The sequence below is a fragment of the Calidris pugnax genome, unplaced genomic scaffold, assembly GCF_001431845.1.
Source record: "Calidris pugnax isolate Ruff unplaced genomic scaffold, ASM143184v1 scaffold63, whole genome shotgun sequence".
NCBI classification, from domain to species: domain Eukaryota; kingdom Metazoa; phylum Chordata; class Aves; order Charadriiformes; family Scolopacidae; genus Calidris; species Calidris pugnax.
In genome coordinates this window covers 6,861,279-6,879,068 of record NW_015090852.1, presented here as the reverse complement: position 1 = coordinate 6,879,068, position 17,790 = coordinate 6,861,279, and the positions used below count along the sequence as shown (strand labels likewise).

The 17,790-nt window shown below is 34.2% G+C and overlaps 1 protein-coding gene across 3 annotated transcripts in view; it reads left to right on the top strand.

Moving 5' to 3' along the window:
* ZBTB41 (zinc finger and BTB domain containing 41) overlaps positions 1-17,790 on the top strand; it is a 34,704-nt gene that overhangs the window by 8,101 nt on the left and 8,813 nt on the right. For 2 of the 3 annotated variants that reach the window (XR_001412230.1, XM_014943487.1), the window contains exons 5-11: positions 3,919-4,066; positions 4,763-4,892; positions 6,710-6,805; positions 7,335-7,441; positions 8,903-9,008; positions 9,997-10,085; positions 10,840-11,108. Coding sequence is in view for 2 of the 3 variants with exons in the window: in XM_014943487.1 (XP_014798973.1) it covers positions 3,919-4,066; positions 4,763-4,892; positions 6,710-6,805; positions 7,335-7,441; positions 8,903-9,008; positions 9,997-10,085; positions 10,840-11,108 (945 nt within the window). In the remaining variant the exon portion in view is untranslated. The remainder of the gene's footprint in view (positions 1-3,918; positions 4,067-4,762; positions 4,893-6,709; positions 6,806-7,334; positions 7,442-8,902; positions 9,009-9,996; positions 10,086-10,839; positions 11,109-17,790) is intronic. The other variant, XM_014943489.1, reaches the window with a different exon arrangement.

Here is a 17,790-nt window from a genome sequence, read left to right as displayed (position 1 = left end):
TTTTGTGGAAAGTACTCTTACTAGGTGAATGATTTCGTAAATCCACTTTGTGGTTTGGTTGTTTGGTTTTTGTTTTGCTTGAAATCTTTACGTTTATGTTAGGTAGAAATTTTTAAAACCTGAGCTGCTCTTGGACTGCTCATGTGCATTGAAAGTGGACTTGAAAGCAGGGGTAGAATTCTAGCTTTTATACCAGTTGGAGGATGAGCAGAACCCTTAGGAGCTGTGACTTTGTTTTCAGGTTGTTTAGTATGTTCTGAGGGCTGAGGTGCCACAGATGTAAGCAGCAGGATTTCTTCGGGTTGTTGGTTTACGCTGTAGTCCATGTGTGAACACGAGGATTCGGTGACCATACTTGAATCCTTCAGGAATATGAGCAAGTTCACAGAAACAGTAGAGTATATAGTAAAGGAAAGCAAGAAGGCTATTATACTTTTTACAGGTATGGGATTTTCTTACACTTATATTTAACATTAATGAGTTTTTAAACAAATGAAGCTGTTGTTTCTGATTTTCTGAGGCTAAAAGAGTTTCATTCAAGGTGTGTTCTGAGAAACTGATTGCACATTTTAATGTAAGGGAGTTAGTACTAAGTTCAGCTGTTACAGACAATTGTGGTAGTTTCACAGTGAGATAAGTGAGTGCCATGTTGATATATGTTAAAGCGTAGGACCCTGATGTTAAATTGTAATACCTAGTTTAAGTGCCTAAATTTGAGTGGCGGCTTTAAATCTGTAATGGAACTGCATGCTGACTTTAATGACTAATACGAATTCTTGAGCATTTAGATTTTGATTAATCTGAAAACAGTACTAAAAAGTTCACATAATGTTAACGTTGTGGAAGTCCTGTATCTCTAAAATATATTTTGAGTTATATTTCTTCATTGCTATTGGCATTTTCTCTTTAATACGTGCTGTAAGAAAGTTTCCCAGAGGAAATAAAGGAACAGATATGACTCCACTTCTACAGTATCTTATACTACAAGAACTTTTACTGCAGTCCAACTGAGCTGTTTCAGCATCTAAAACTAAAGCAAAGCTATTTGCTTTTTTTCGATTGGGTTATTTTCTGCTGAGTTACTGTGTTGAAACACCCTGGGAAAAAGAGTCTGGTAAGGGCTGGAGACAGTAAAAAGAAGGGACAGTGGAACATAAAACTTTGCAGAAGTTGCCAGTAGTTTGATTTAGGCTGCCATAGACCAGCATCCTAATTTATATAGTGTAATCCACTAGGGTTTATGTAGAACACAGATTTTTTTGATGTTGACTGCAAGGCTTTACAAGGTGGGATAGAGATGCTTGGCTTGAGTTTTATGAATACTTTAAAAACAGTGTGTTTGCACTCCTGTTAATTTTGAACACCAGTGACCATTTTGAATATACATGTTTAATTTTACATTGCCAGACAGAGCAAGTGAACTAAGCTGACAGATTGTTAGGCTTGAGTTTTATGAATACTTTAAAAACAGCATGTTTGCACTCCTGTTAATTTTGAACATCAGTGACCGTAAAGAATACATTCTTCAGAAGGCTCTCTCAATAGTGAGGAAAGTATATATTAAATATGAAGCACTTTTTCATTTATTATAGAATCAGAGAGTACCAGCTTGGAAGGGACCTCAAGGATCATCTGGTCCAACCTTTCTTAGCAAAAGCACAGTCTAGAAAAGGCGCCCCAGCACTTTATCCAGCTGAATCTTAAAAGTGCCCAATGATGGGGAATCCCATCTAGCTGCATATGCACATCAACAGAATTTTAAATTTTTACTAAATTTAGTTGTAAAATTATAGAATCCTTTCATTTTTTTTCCCCAGGAGAGATACATGTGTGAAAGTACGTCTGCTGTAAAAAGGAGTTTGTAGAGCTTCCTTCTCTCTTTGTCAATAGTATTTTAAGGTTTCAGATGTGGGGTTTTTGAATATACATGTTTAATTTTACATTGCTGGACAGAGCAGATGAACTAAGCTGATGTAGAATCCTTTCATTTTTTTTCCCCAGGAGAGGTATATGTGTGAAAGTACGTCTGCTGTAAAAAGGAGTTTGTAGAGCTTCCTTCTCTCTCTGTCTGCTGGCCAATAGTATTTTAAGGTTTCAAATGTGGGGTTTTGCTTTTGTTTTTTGTTTGTTTGTTTGTTAGTTAAAGGAAATTAGTTTACTTTTTCCTTTTTTTTTCAGGACAGATGTTTTGTTTATGCAAACTTCTATATGCCCCTGGATGTCTGTAATATTAGGTGCCGTAACATAATTACTAATCTTGCTTTGTTTATGAACTCTTACTTATAAATATACAGTGGAAGGTTGGAAAATACCAACTGTAGAAAGCTGTAGAGTTCATCTGCTGGTGATGGTACCGTGGTTGGAGATACTAACATGGTTGACCAAAGGGTCCAGATGAAGCTATGTTGTGTGAACATATTACAGATTCTGTTTGTTACTAGATAAGAAAAACTTCAGTAGGAATCAACTGTGCAAAATTGTTGATGTTCTTTTTGTGGAAAGTACTCTTACTAGGTGAATGATTTCGTAAATCCACTTTGTGGTTTGGTTGTTTGGTTTTTGTTTTGCTTGAAATCTTTACGTTTATGTTAGGTAGAAATTTTTAAAACCTGAGCTGCTCTTGGACTGCTCATGTGCATTGAAAATGGACTTGAAAGCAGGGGTAGAATTCTAGCTTTTATACCAGTTGGAGAATGAGCAGAACCCTTAGGAGCTGTGACTTTGTTTTCAGGTTGTTTAGTATGTTCTGAGGGCTGAGGTGCCACAGATGTAAGCAGCAGGATTTCTTCGGGTTGTTGGTTTACGCTGTAGTCCATGTGTGAACACGAGGATTCGGTGACCATACTTGAATCCTTCAGGAATATGAGCAAGTTCACAGAAACAGTAGAGTATATAGTAAAGGAAAGCAAGAAGGCTATTATACTTTTTACAGGTATGGGATTTTCTTACGCTTATATTTAACATTAATGAGTTTTTAAACAAATGAAGCTGTTGTTTCTGATTTTCTGAGGCTAAAAGAGTGTCATTCAAGGTGTGTTCTGAGAAACTGATTGCACATTTTAATGTATGGGAGTTAGTACTAAGTTCAGCTGTTACAGACAATTGTGGTAGTTTCACAGTGAAATAAGTGAGCGCCGTGTTGATTTATGTTAAAGCGTAGGATCCTGATGTTAAATTGTAATACCTAGTTTAAGTGCCTAAATTTGAGTGGTGGCTTTAAATCTGTAATGGAACTGCATGCTGACTTTAATGACTAATATTAATTCTTGAACATTTAGATTTTGATTAATCTGAAAACAGTACTAAAAAGTTCACATAATGTTAACATTGTGGAAGTCCTGTATCTCTAAAATATATTTTGAGTTATATTTCTTCATTGGTATGGGCATTTTCTCTTTAATACGTGCTGTAAGAGAGTTTCCCAGAGGAAATAAAGGAACAGATATGACTCCACTTCTACAGTAGCCTATACTACAAGAGCTTTTACTGCAGTCCACCTGAGCTGTTTCAGCATCTAAAACCAAAGCAAACCTATTTGCTTTTCTTCGATTGGGTTATTTTCTGCTGAGTTACTGTGTTGAAACACCCTGGGAAAAAGAGTCTGGTAAGGGCTGGAGACAGTGAAAAGAAGGGAGAGTGGAATATAAAACTTTGCAGAAGTTGCCAGTAGTTTGATTTAGGCTGCCATAGACCAGCATCCTAATTTATGTAGTGTAATCCACTAGGGTTTATGTAGAACGCAGATTTTTTGATGTTGACTGCAAGGCTTTACAAGGTGGGATAGAGATGCTTTTGAATATACATGTTTAATTTTACATTGCCAGACAGAGCAAGTGAACTAAGCTGACAGAGTTTATGAGTAGGAAATAAATCTGGTTATAACTGATATGCCTTTGACAAAGTCTATTATCATTTTAGATTTGTAAGAAATCTTTCACTCGAAGACCTCATTTAGAAGAGCATATGATCCTTCACTCTCAGGATAAACCCTTTAAGTGTACCTACTGTGAAGAGCACTTTAAATCCCGATTTGCAAGACTGAAACATCAAGAAAAATTCCATCTCGGTATAGAAACCTCCTTCTGACATGTAAACAATAGATTTAAAGTAAAACCTTCCTCCACCATTGAATGTCCTAATCAGTCTGGTTTCCGCCCCACCTCCTTTTCCAGTTCTCTCTTTTCCGATTTTGTGGGGAAGTTGGGTTTTGGGGTTTTTTTGTTGTTTGGTTTTTTACTTTTCTGTTCAGCTGTCCTTTTGAGGGAATGTATTGTACCTAAATAAAAGCAAAATTTTGGTGAGGAAGAAGAATTGTTAGTTTTGTTTTAAAACTTTTTGCGTTAAATTGGTTCTCAGTTGTAGAGTCAGATTCTTCTTGAAGTTTTTCCAATACCTTTTTCTTTCCTCTTGAAGTATTCTAAAGACTTTTTTATTACTACTAATTATTTCTGCTGTGTAGGAAGTAGATTGGTGATAGTAATTGGAATTTGATTTTTCAAACAGTCTTAAGTGGGCCTAATTAATTCTAAATTTTTGCTTTACAATCATGAAACTCACAAAAATACAGGTATTAGAAGTAACTTAATTGAGCAGAAAGTGCACAAAATCTAATTAAAGTATGCTGACTGTAGTGAAGATGAATCATTTGTTAGCCAAAACTTTTGCTTTGTAAATTGATCAGGGTTTTTCCCAAGTAATCAGTCTGCATCTTGTTTGGTTTAACTGACAGTTAATAATACTATGTGTGTCTGTCTCCTTATAGGGCCTTTTCCTTGTGATATTTGTGGCCGCCAGTTTAACGATACAGGAAATCTGAAACGCCATATAGAATGTACTCATGGAGGAAAGAGAAAATGGACATGTTTCATCTGTGGAAAATCCGTTAGGGAACGGTAAGGAGTTGTGTGACTACTTGAGCTTCAGCAGAATAGAGAAATATTTAGTGTAATCTGTTTGATTCTGAATATGTTTCAGCTTTGAGTTCATGAGGCCATTTCAGAGGGTTAGTGTATTAGAAGGTCGTGTCAGAGCCACAGGTAGCATGTGATTTTCTGATTACCTCTAAATTTAACGGTGACAACTGTAGGTAATTAGGTACGAAGCGGAACTATATTAAGAAAGTCTTACCTCTAATTCACTTTACTAAGGGTTCCGTCTTACTTTTGTTTGGGATAGAGTTTTCTGCCATAGATGTTTTGGTAAATATACGGGTGAGGACAGGAAGATGAGAAACGCTGGTGAGAATGACTAAGAAGAAATTGAACTTCTGAAAACATGGGTTTATGGAATATGGAATAATACTGCATGACCTTTGCTGCTTCTCTATATGGAGGAAAAAATGTTAATTCAGTGCTTTGAAAAGTGGAAGCTCTAAAACTTGGCTTATAAATTCTACTATATAGAAGAAAAGAATAGAAAGCAGTAGAAGTAAGATTCCCCCCCTCCCCATTTCTGTTCTACGCATATGAGGGTAAAAAGTGTGAATTTAAAATGGTTATTAACATGGCTTCAGTGCAGGTGTCTTGCACAGGTCTAAAAGGAAATCTTTTAAGATTTGCAAACAGTGATTTATGTTTAGGTTCTAAAACAATAAGCCTTTTAAAAAAATTATTTTGACAGTATAGAGTTTCATCTCAGTAACTGTAACTAAGATTCTAGTTATATTCTATTTGAGGAATATGAAAAGACCTGAGTTTGTGTACTGCAGTATGTTTAATTTTCTTCCCAATGACTGGTAAAAACCTCTGGAAATATTTATTGTAAGAGGGAGATTTGTCCCCAGTGGGTTTTGTTTGTGGTGTGTATTTTCTAGTAGTTTGGTCAAAAGGTGTGCATGTGTTAAAAGCAAATGTGCTAATGCAATAATGAAATAGTAAACAAACAAGCTATGAAACACAGATAGTCTTCCAGTTCTATAAAGTTCACTTTGAACTGCAAGAAGAATTTCTGTTTAAAAAAAGTCAGTGTTTACATACTTCAAGTTTCATTTACGTTATGTAACACAGTTGAAAATTTAAATGTTGCTCTCATTAGAAAAGATAAAATTTTTCTGTAAATCATTAAAAATTCTTAGAAAAATTATATTTATAATAAGTACTGCAAGGAGATCAAAGAATTTTCTCTATTGTTTAGTTAAGACACTTATCAGCTGTGTATACAGTAAGTTTTGTTGTCTTATTCCTTTGCTTGAGAGGAATTTTCACCTGCATGCACTTTTTTCTTCTTTTTTTTTTTTTTTACATTGGAAAGGCAATAATAAAAGTAGACTTACATATATGTATGTATGTATGTGTGTATAAATATATATATTTAAATAAGCCCTGTGCTGAGTTAAGTTAAATGATCTAGATTTCCTTCAAGGCTGACTTTAAGACTCTGGCTTTATACATATGGTAACAAGGAAATAATTACATAGAAAATAGTGTTGAAATTGTTGTTTTCTTTAATGTATGTTGTTCAAATGTATGTTGGGACAGTGTTTTCTTTCTTTGCTTATATTATTGCTAGACACAGCTTGTTTGGTAAATACGAGAAAGGTTGCCATATTGCCTTTGAATATATGTATAACTACATATGAATAAACTGATGCAGTTATTTGGATGTATTGTGATCCTTCAGAGTTAAAGAAAAAGAGAAATGGGTAGTCTGTTTCACTTTGAAGTGACAGTGACATTGCTTAAAATTAAATTTTACTGCCTTTGTTAAACAGAACAACTTTGAAAGAACATCTGAGAATTCACAGTGGAGAGAAGCCTCATCTTTGTAGTATTTGTGGGCAGAGTTTTCGTCATGGAAGCTCTTACAGGTACAGATTTTTTAAAAATAAGCTACTAAACTGTCTCGCTTAGTTGATGACATAAATGCATTCATGTTATCAACAAGATAATGTATGTTCATAATGTATGTGTTTTGATTTATTCCAACTCTTAGAGCATTAGTAAATGTTTTAGGCATGCTTAAATATTGAAGGTATAGTAACAATATGTGAGAAGTCATTTAGTTTTTAATACAAGGTATTAGTGGTTTAAACACAGACAGAATGCTATACAAATCTTGTGTCAAAGTTGACTTTCTTGAGCATCTAAAACTTTTGCATGTTTGTTTTTCAAAGAGAAAATAAGTGGAGGACTAAACTGCTCTGTTAAATTAATGTCAGATACGTAGCTTAGTTCTGCTCTCTCTTGCTTTCCGAGAGCAGTTTAAGCATACCTCAACTGAAAGTTATTTCCTGTGTGAAGCACTAAAGACTCTTCTGGTATTTTATATTGAATTAGCAGTACAGATTATGTTAACAAAATTGTATTTTACGGTTATATTTATGACTAAATATACAGACTTCATCTAAGAGTCCACCATGATGACAAGAGATATGAATGTGAAGAATGTGGGAAAACATTTATTCGACATGACCATCTGACGAAACACAAAAAAATACACTCAGGTAGGCATTTTCTTTGAAAATTGGTTTTGAAATTACTATTTTGAAATAAGATCAAATAAAAAAAATTAATTACAGATTTTTTTTTTCAGTACATGCAATGTTTTAGACCTCCTAAAAGTTCCTCTCGCCATTTTTAAGGTCTACTAAAGTAGGGTTAATCTTACATGTTTTCAAGATTTAAAAGACGAAGTGCTTCCTCCAAGTTAACATAGAAAGCCAAGGGACAGTCAAAAACATGTAACAGTGAATTGCTTTAAAAATAATAATAAAAAAAAGCAAAAGTGAAAAAGGAGGATTTTTTTCAATGAGTTCAGATTTCTTTTTTTTAATAGCAATTTTGTGAAACATCATTACCACAACACAGAAGAAGCTGTCACAGTCTCTGTCAAAGTTTGTACACTGATCACTTTAATGTAAAAACATCTAAGAGGTGTTTCTGTAGTCTCTGTTAGGGGAAGAGGGAAGGAAGGAAGGTGGTGGGAGTGAACCCTGAGAACAGCCAGATGGGGATGATGAGGAGGAAGAAAAAACAATCTTTCTCTTGCACTGAGAGTGGAAAGGTTATCAAATGTATAGGAAGAGCGAAGATTCACTGGGGACTTTTCAATCTTCAGAACAGGATCCAAAGTGACTGTAGCCTTCTAAAAGGCAAAATACTTTATGGGCAGCATGAAAATATGAAAGTGATCAGAGTGTAAACTTCCCGAGCCTTTATTTTGAAGAACAGCTTCTTTTTTGGTGTTTGAAATCATAACGTCTGCTATAAAATAAAGAAATCTTTGACAACTCAACTACAAAAAAAAAAATCCTCTTTTCTACTCTATTTGCTTTCCCCCCTCTAGAAAGTTACATTCTTTGACTGTCCACACTCCTCCTACTTACATGAGAAGAAATATTCTGCCACTTTGTGGAAGATCTCAAGATGACTAAAAAGAATCAAGATACTTTTAAACAGCAGCATAAAAGAAAAAGGTAACTATGTAAATCAGGGTAATTAAAAAGATAAATGCTGTGATATAATTTTAAGTTCTAAAAATTAGTAGATGAAAATAATTGGTATGTTTAAATAAGCTTCTCTTTTAAAGCCCCTGAATTATTGAAGATACCATATTTCGGGTCATAATGAAGAGAGTAGATTCCCAATCATTCACTTGTGCATTCGCCCATGCAGTGGGTGTTTGGGGAAGTATCCCTTAACTCATGAACATTAATTTCTTTGTAGAAATGAGAAACGGTCAGTAATAGTCATATACATCAAGTGGTAAAAATCCTTACCCTGATAGAACCAACATAGTTCTTGAATTTTGTTCTTTGGTAACAGAAAATCCTTCCCTGAGTAAGAGCTTGGATTGGATGGACTTTGCAAACATGGATCTGCTGTATGTCTTGGAATTACAGCTCTTTGACATTTAAAAAGTTCCAGAAGATTTAAACAAAATGTATTTAATTTTGCTTTTTTAGGTGAAAAAGCACATCAGTGTGAGGAATGCGGAAAATGTTTTGGCCGTAGAGATCACCTTACTGTTCATTATAAAAGTGTTCATCTAGGAGAAAAAGTTTGGCAGAAGTAAGTGTGGGGGTTCCGTGGCTGCGTAAGTACTTCTGTATTGTAACTGATTTTGTTGGGACTTGCATGTTTGTGCAGAATTCCAGTAGTCTGTGTGTTTGTTATGGCCATTACCTTAGAGATAACATTATTATGGTTTGAAGTGGATGTCAGAAAATTGCCTTCACAATTTATGCAAGATCTTTTCTTCGTAGCATAAGTAAATAAAAATATAAGAAGGATCAAATTTAAATCTGTCAATTAGCTGTCCCAATGTTGTTCTAAAATTGATGGTTTGCTGTAATATTGTCATTGCAGACTGGTTAAGACTTACTAGACATTACTGAAGCACTGTGAGAACTATCCCACAGTTGGGTATTTTAGAAGCTGGTAGCAGATTAGTCTATAGTTATGTCTATAAAATGAAAATGCAAGAGGATTTTTAAATTTTTGAGCTTCAAAAATCAGACTTTCAGAGATTTTCAAATCAGCTGAGACCTAATTGTTTTTCAAATTATGTGTTTTAACTGCTTGTACTTGTTAGCATTGTGGAGAAACCATTATAGACATGTCTATGTTGAAAGTATGGTATATTGTCTGCTTATTCTCTTTTTTTTTTCTTGGGAGCCAATAGCTACCAAGCAACCATTCCTAGTACTTTATTTATGGCATAATTCTGCCAAAGTGAAAGCCTCTTGTGGAAGTTGGGCAAAAACTGTTACTTAAGTATATTTTTGGGGTCATAAAAGAAGTTTTAGTGGCTTTTGCTCTTTGAATACTAAATGCCAATCCCATCAGAGAGTAAGATTCAACATTGAAAAGAATCTAATTGACTTTATTGCTGTGCAGAAGCCAGGAAATAGAAGCATAAGTAAGGAAATTTGGGAGCTTTGATATTCAGCTGTTTTGCAGTTAAAGATTTCATAAAGGACTGTGCACATACTTTTTTTTTTTTTTAACCAAGTAACAATAAAGCTATCTAACATAAAATATCTTTTCTTCTTGAAAGATATAAAGCAACATTTCACCAGTGTGAAGTCTGTAAGAAAGTTTTTAAAGGCAAATCAAGTCTGGAAATGCATTTTAGGACACATTCAGGTAAAAATAAAATAAACTCCAATGAAACCACAAACATGTACGATTGTATTTTTATGCATCAACATTGATGGAATTATTTAATTCATTCTGGTTGTTGAGCATTCGGGGCAAGAGTAGCAGGAAGCAGCAAGACCTTTTATTGTTTCTCATTTGTTGGTCATTCCTGAATACTACCTTCTGAATATAGCAGTTGAAATATTGATAATCCTCAGCACAGGTTTCTGGTACTCTGCACTCTTTTTACTGGTGTATATTCTGGTGTATATTCTTGCCAAATTTACCCAGACTTTCTAAAAATTTCTGTGGTCCAGAGAATACTACATTTCAAGTGTTAATCTAAGCAAGGATTTGAAATCCCTTTAGAAGGGTTTACGTGCTTATATGTTTGACTTTGTTTTTCCTGCCTTATGTTTAGGGAAATCATTGTCCTTTTGAAATGTATAGAAGTACAAATTGAGCTTATTTAATACCAGTATCATAACAGTTTAAAGACTGTTCTTTTTTATTTGGATTTTATCCTGTTTGTTTTTGTACATACTTGACAGAAATCCTGAGTATTGAGAGAATTGTTTGTAAGGGTATGCTAATATAACTTCTAAACAAACTTCTAATGGCTCCCTTGATTCCAAAATTGATGCTAGACATAAGCTATTTATTTTGAGTAGAATTGTTTTATGCTAGGTCTCTATGTATTTGCATATTAATGCGTGACACAGTGTCACTCAGAATAACTAGTTCTTCTTTGTCTTTACAGGCGAGAAGCCCTACAAATGTCAAATCTGTAATCAGTCTTTCAGAATTAAGAAGACATTAACGAAACACATGGTTATTCATTCAGATGCTCGACCTTTTAATTGTCAACACTGCAATGCAACATTTAAACGAAAAGACAAGCTGAAATACCATATCGATCATGTTCATGGATCAAAGGCTGCAGAAGAGGCATTGACATCTTCTTCAGAGGAAAAGCTAGTCTCCTTACCAGTGCAGTACACCTCCGATGACAAAGATTACCAAACTGAGGCTAAATTATAAGGTATTATTATTTACATACTGCTGTTCTTCTCTTTCCTTGTAAATATCCATAAAGCATTATAATTGAAACTGTCCTTTGTCTTACCAATTGTCATATGAGATTCTACAGGAGGGTGTAGTCAACACTGGTTGCCAGTTACTTGTGCCTTTAGAAATGTGTAATTATCAGTATTCTGTTCTGCTGGTTTGTTGATCAAGTGTCATGACACATAAAGTTTAGAAATGGATATTTAGTATTTGGGTGATCTTCATCTTAGGTTATAACTACTTTAAACTTCTGTCTTCCTTCTAGGTTTCATCCAGAGAATGTACAAGAATTTCTTTCTATCAAGAAGACAAAGAGTGAAGGTTGGAAATGTGATGTAAGTAATAATTCAGTACTTTGGGGTTTGGTTTTTTTTTCATATAGATACTATGTTGTTTTGTGACTTGCATACTTAAGTGAAAATATGGTATATGTTTTTCAGTGACATTTCAGTAAGCTTTGTAAGTGACGGTATAAATTTCCTCTTTATGTCCTGATTTAAAGACTGAACTTTATTCTGTATGTACAGCTTGTGATTGAGTAGATAATACCAAATTGAATTCTAAAATAGTTGAAGGCACTATTTTTTCATGTGATTAGCTATTATTATTGTTAAATACATCAATTTGTAGATTGTTAGGCTTGAGTTTTATGAATACTTTAAAAACAGTGTGTTTGCACTCCTGTTAATTTTGAACACCAGTGACCATAAAGAATACATTCTTCAGAAGGCTCTCTCAATAGTGAGGAAAGTATATATTAAATATGAAGCACTTTTTCATTTATTATAGAATCAGAGAGTACCAGCTTGGAAGGGACCTCAAGGATCATCTGGTCCAACCTTTCTTAGCAAAAGCACAGTCTAGAAAAGGCGCCCCAGCACTTTATCCAGCTGAATCTTAAAAGTGCCCAATGATGGGGAATCCCATCTAGCTGCATATGCACATCAACAGAATTTTAAATTTTTACTAAATTTAGTTGTAAAATTATAGAATCCTTTCATTTTTTTTCCCCAGGAGAGGTATATGTGTGAAAGTACGTCTGCTGTAAAAAGGAGTTTGTAGAGCTTCCTTCTCTCTTTGTCAATAGTATTTTAAGGTTTCAGATGTGGGGTTTTGGTTTTGTTTTTTGTTTGTTTGTTTGTTAGTTAAAGGAAATTAGTTTACTTTTTCCTTTTTTTTTCAGGACAGATGTTTTGTTTATGCAAACTTCTATATGCCCCTGGATGTCTGTAATATTAGATGCCGTAACATAATTATTAATCTTGCTTTGTTTATGAATTCTTACTTATAAATATACAATGGGAGGTTGAAAGATACCAACTGTAGGAAGCTGTAGAGTTCATCTGCTGGTGATGGTACCGTGGTTGGAGATACTAACATGGTTGACCAAAGAGTGTTATCTTCCAGATGAAGTTAGTTAAAGGAAATTAGTTTACTTTTTCCTTTTTTTTTCAGGACAGATGTTTTGTTTATGCAAACTTCTATATGCCCCTGGATGTCTGTAATATTAGATGCCGTAACATAATTATTAATCTTGCTTTGTTTATGAATTCTTACTTATAAATATACAATGGGAGGTTGAAAGATACCAACTGTAGGAAGCTGTAGAGTTCATCTGCTGGTGATGGTACCGTGGTTGGAGATACTAACATGGTTGACCAAAGGGTCCAGATGAAGCTATGTTGTGTGAACATATTACAGATTCTGTTTGTTACTAGATAAGAAAAACTTCAGTAGGAATCAACTGTGCAAAATTGTTGATGTTCTTTTTGTGGAAAGTACTCTTACTAGGTGAATGATTTCGTAAATCCACTTTGTGGTTTGGTTGTTTGGTTTTTGTTTTGCTTGAAATCTTTACGTTTATGTTAGGTAGAAATTTTTAAAACCTGAGCTGCTCTTGGACTGCTCATGTGCATTGAAAGTGGACTTGAAAGCAGGGGTAGAATTCTAGCTTTTATACCAGTTGGAGGATGAGCAGAACCCTTAGGAGCTGTGACTTTGTTTTCAGGTTGTTTAGTATGTTCTGAGGGCTGAGGTGCCACAGATGTAAGCAGCAGGATTTCTTCGGGTTGTTGGTTTACGCTGTAGTCCATGTGTGAACACGAGGATTCGGTGACCATACTTGAATCCTTCAGGAATATGAGCAAGTTCACAGAAACAGTAGAGTATATAGTAAAGGAAAGCAAGAAGGCTATTATACTTTTTACAGGTATGGGATTTTCTTACACTTATATTTAACATTAATGAGTTTTTAAACAAATGAAGCTGTTGTTTCTGATTTTCTGAGGCTAAAAGAGTTTCATTCAAGGTGTGTTCTGAGAAACTGATTGCACATTTTAATGTAAGGGAGTTAGTACTAAGTTCAGCTGTTACAGACAATTGTGGTAGTTTCACAGTGAGATAAGTGAGTGCCATGTTGATATATGTTAAAGCGTAGGACCCTGATGTTAAATTGTAATACCTAGTTTAAGTGCCTAAATTTGAGTGGCGGCTTTAAATCTGTAATGGAACTGCATGCTGACTTTAATGACTAATACGAATTCTTGAGCATTTAGATTTTGATTAATCTGAAAACAGTACTAAAAAGTTCACATAATGTTAACGTTGTGGAAGTCCTGTATCTCTAAAATATATTTTGAGTTATATTTCTTCATTGCTATTGGCATTTTCTCTTTAATACGTGCTGTAAGAAAGTTTCCCAGAGGAAATAAAGGAACAGATATGACTCCACTTCTACAGTATCTTATACTACAAGAACTTTTACTGCAGTCCAACTGAGCTGTTTCAGCATCTAAAACTAAAGCAAAGCTATTTGCTTTTTTTCGATTGGGTTATTTTCTGCTGAGTTACTGTGTTGAAACACCCTGGGAAAAAGAGTCTGGTAAGGGCTGGAGACAGTAAAAAGAAGGGACAGTGGAACATAAAACTTTGCAGAAGTTGCCAGTAGTTTGATTTAGGCTGCCATAGACCAGCATCCTAATTTATATAGTGTAATCCACTAGGGTTTATGTAGAACACAGATTTTTTTGATGTTGACTGCAAGGCTTTACAAGGTGGGATAGAGTATGCTTTTGAATATACATGTTTAATTTTACATTGCTGGACAGAGCAGATGAACTAAGCTGATAGAGTTTATGAGTAGGAAATAAATCTGGTTATAACTGATATGCCTTTGACAAAGTCTGTTATCATTTTAGATTTGTAAGAAATCTTTCACTCGAAGACCTCATTTAGAAGAGCATATGATCCTTCACTCTCAGGATAAACCCTTTAAGTGTACCTACTGTGAAGAGCACTTTAAATCCCGATTTGCAAGACTGAAACATCAAGAAAAATTCCATCTCGGTATAGAAACCTCCTTCTGACATGTAAACAATAGATTTAAAGTAAAACCTTCCTCCACCATTGAATGTCCTAATCACTCTGGTTTCCGCCCCACCTCCTTTTCCAGTTCTCTCTTTTCCGATTTTGTGGGGAAGTTGGGTTTTGGGGTTTTTTTGTTGTTTGGTTTTTTACTTTTCTGTTCAGCTGTCCTTTTGAGGGAATGTATTGTACCTAAATAAAAGCAAAATTTTGGTGAGGAAGAAGAATTGTTAGTTTTGTTTTAAAACTTTTTGCGTTAAATTGGTTCTCAATTGTAGAGTCAGATTCTTCTTGAAGTTTTTCCAATACCTTTTTCTTTCCTCTTGAAGTATTCTAGAGACTTTTTTATTACTACTAATTATTTCTTCTGGGTAGGAAGTAGATTGCTGATAGTAATTGGAATTTGATTTTTCAAACCGTCTTAAATGGGCCTAATTAATTTTAAATTTTTGCTTTACAATCATGAAACTCACAAAAATACAGGTATTAGAAGTAACTTAATTGAGCAGAAAGTGCACAAAATCTAATTAAAGTATGCTGACTGTAGTGAAGATGAATCGTTTGTTAGCCAAAACTTTTGCTTTGTAAATTGATCAGGGTTTTTCCCAAGTAATCAGTCTGCATCTTGTTTGGTTTAACTGACAGTTAATAATACTATGTGTGTCTGTCTCCTTATAGGGCCTTTTCCTTGTGATATTTGTGGCCGCCAGTTTAACGATACAGGAAATCTGAAACGCCATATAGAATGTACTCATGGAGGAAAGAGAAAATGGACATGTTTCATCTGTGGAAAATCCGTTAGGGAACGGTAAGGAGTTGTGTGACTACTTGAGCTTCAGCAGAATAGAGAAATGTTTAGTGTAATCTGTTTGATTCTGAATATGTTTCAGCTTTGAGTTCATGAGACCATTTCAGAGGGTTAGTGTATTAAAAGGTCGTGTCAGAGCCACAGGTAGCATGTGATTTTCTGATTACCTCTAAATTTAACGGTGACAACTGTAGGTAATTAGTTACGAGGCGGAACTATATTAAGAAAGTCTTACCTCTAATTCACTTTACTAAGGGTTCCATCTTACTTTTGTTTGGGATAGAGTTTTCTGCCATAGATGTTTTGGTAAATATACGGGTGAGGACAGGAAGATGAGAAACGCTGGTGAGAATGACTAAGAAGAAATTGAACTTCTGAAAACATGGGTTTATGGAATAATACTGCATGAGTGGTGAGAATGACTAAGAAGAAATTGAACTTCTGAAAACATGGGTTTATGGAATATGGAATAATACTGCATGACCTTTGCTGCTTCTCTATATGGAGGAAAAAATGTTAATTCAGTGCTTTGAAAAGTGGAAGCTCTAAAACTTGGCTTATAAATTCTACTATATAGAAGAAAAGAATAGAAAGCAGTAGAAGTAAGATTCCCCCCCTCCCCATTTCTGTTCTACGCATATGAGGGTAAAAAGTGTGAATTTAAAATGGTTATTAACATGGCTCCAGTGCAGGTGTCTTGCACAGGTCTAAAAGGAGATCTTTTAAGATTTGCAAACAGTGATTTATGTTTAGGTTCTAAAACAATAAGCCTTTTAAAAAATTTATTTTGACAGTATAGAGCTTCATCTCAGTAACTGTAACTAAGATTCTAGTTATGTTCTATTTGAGGAATATGAAAAGACCTGAGTTTGTGTACTGAAGTATGTTTAATTTTTTTCCCAATGACTGGTAAAAACCTCTGGAAATATTTATTGTAAGAGGGAGATTTGTCCCCAGTGGGTTTTGTTTGTGGTGTGTATTTTCTAGTAGTTTGGTCAAAAGGTGTGCATGTGTTAAAAGCAAATGTGCTAATGCAATAATTTGTTTGTGGTGTGTATTTTCTAGTAGTTTGGTCAATACAGTATGCATGTGTTAAAAGAAAATGTGCTAACGCAATAGTGAAATAGTAAACAAACAAGCTATGAAACACAGATAGTCTTCCAGTTCTATAAAGTTCACTTTGAACTGCAAGAAGAATTTCTGTTTAAAAAAAGTCAGTGTTTACATACTTCAAGTTTCATTTACGTTATGTAACACAGTTGAAAATTTAAATGTTGCTCTCATTAGAAAAGATAAAATTTTTCTGTAAATCATAAAAAAATTTTTGAAAAATTATATTTATAATAAGTACTGCAAGGAGATCAAAGAATTTTCTCTATTGTTTAGTTAAGACACTTATCAGCTGTGTATACAGTAAGTTTTGTTGTCTTATTCCTTTGCTTGAGAGGAATTTTCACCTGCATGCACTTTTTTCTTCTTTTTTTTTTTTTTTACATTGGAAAGGCAATAATAAAAGTAGACTTACATATTTTTCTTCTCTTTTTTTTTTTTTTTGCATTGGTAAGGCAATAATAAAAGTACACTTACATATATGTATGTATGTATGTATGTGTGTATAAATATATATATTTAAATAAGCCCTGTGCTGAGTTAAGTTAAATTAACACCAATGATCTAGATTTCCTTCAAGGCTATAAATAAGCCCTGTGCTGAGTTAAGTTAAATGATCTAGATTTCCTTCAAGGCTGACTTTAAGACTCTGGCTTTATACATATGGTAACAAGGAAAGCATTACATCAAAAATAGTGTTGAAATTGTTGTTTTCTTTAATGTATGTTGTTCAAATGTATGTTGGGACAGTGTTTTCTTTCTTTGCTTATATTATTGCTAGACACAGCTTGTTTGGTAAATACGAGAAAGGTTGCCATATTGCCTTTGAATATATGTATAACTACATATGAATAAACTGATGCAGTTATTTGGATGTATTGTGATCCTTCAGAGTTAAAGAAAAAGAGAAATGGGTAGTCTGTTTCACTTTGAAGTGACAGTGACATTGCTTAAAATTAAATTTTACTGCCTTTGTTAAACAGAACAACTTTGAAAGAACATCTGAGAATTCACAGTGGAGAGAAGCCTCATCTTTGTAGTATTTGTGGGCAGAGTTTTCGTCATGGAAGCTCTTACAGGTACAGATTTTTTAAAAATAAGCTACTAAACTGTCTCGCTTAGTTGATGACATAAATGCATTCATGTTATCAACAAGATAATGTATGTTCATAATGTATGTGTTTTGATTTATTCCAACTCTTAGAGCATTAGTAAATGTTTTAGGCATGCTTAAATATTGAAGGTATAGTAACAATATGTGAGAAGTCATTTAGTTTTTAATACAAGGTATTAGTGGTTTAAACACAGACAGAATGCTATACAAATCTTGTGTCAAAGTTGACTTTCTTGAGCATCTAAAAC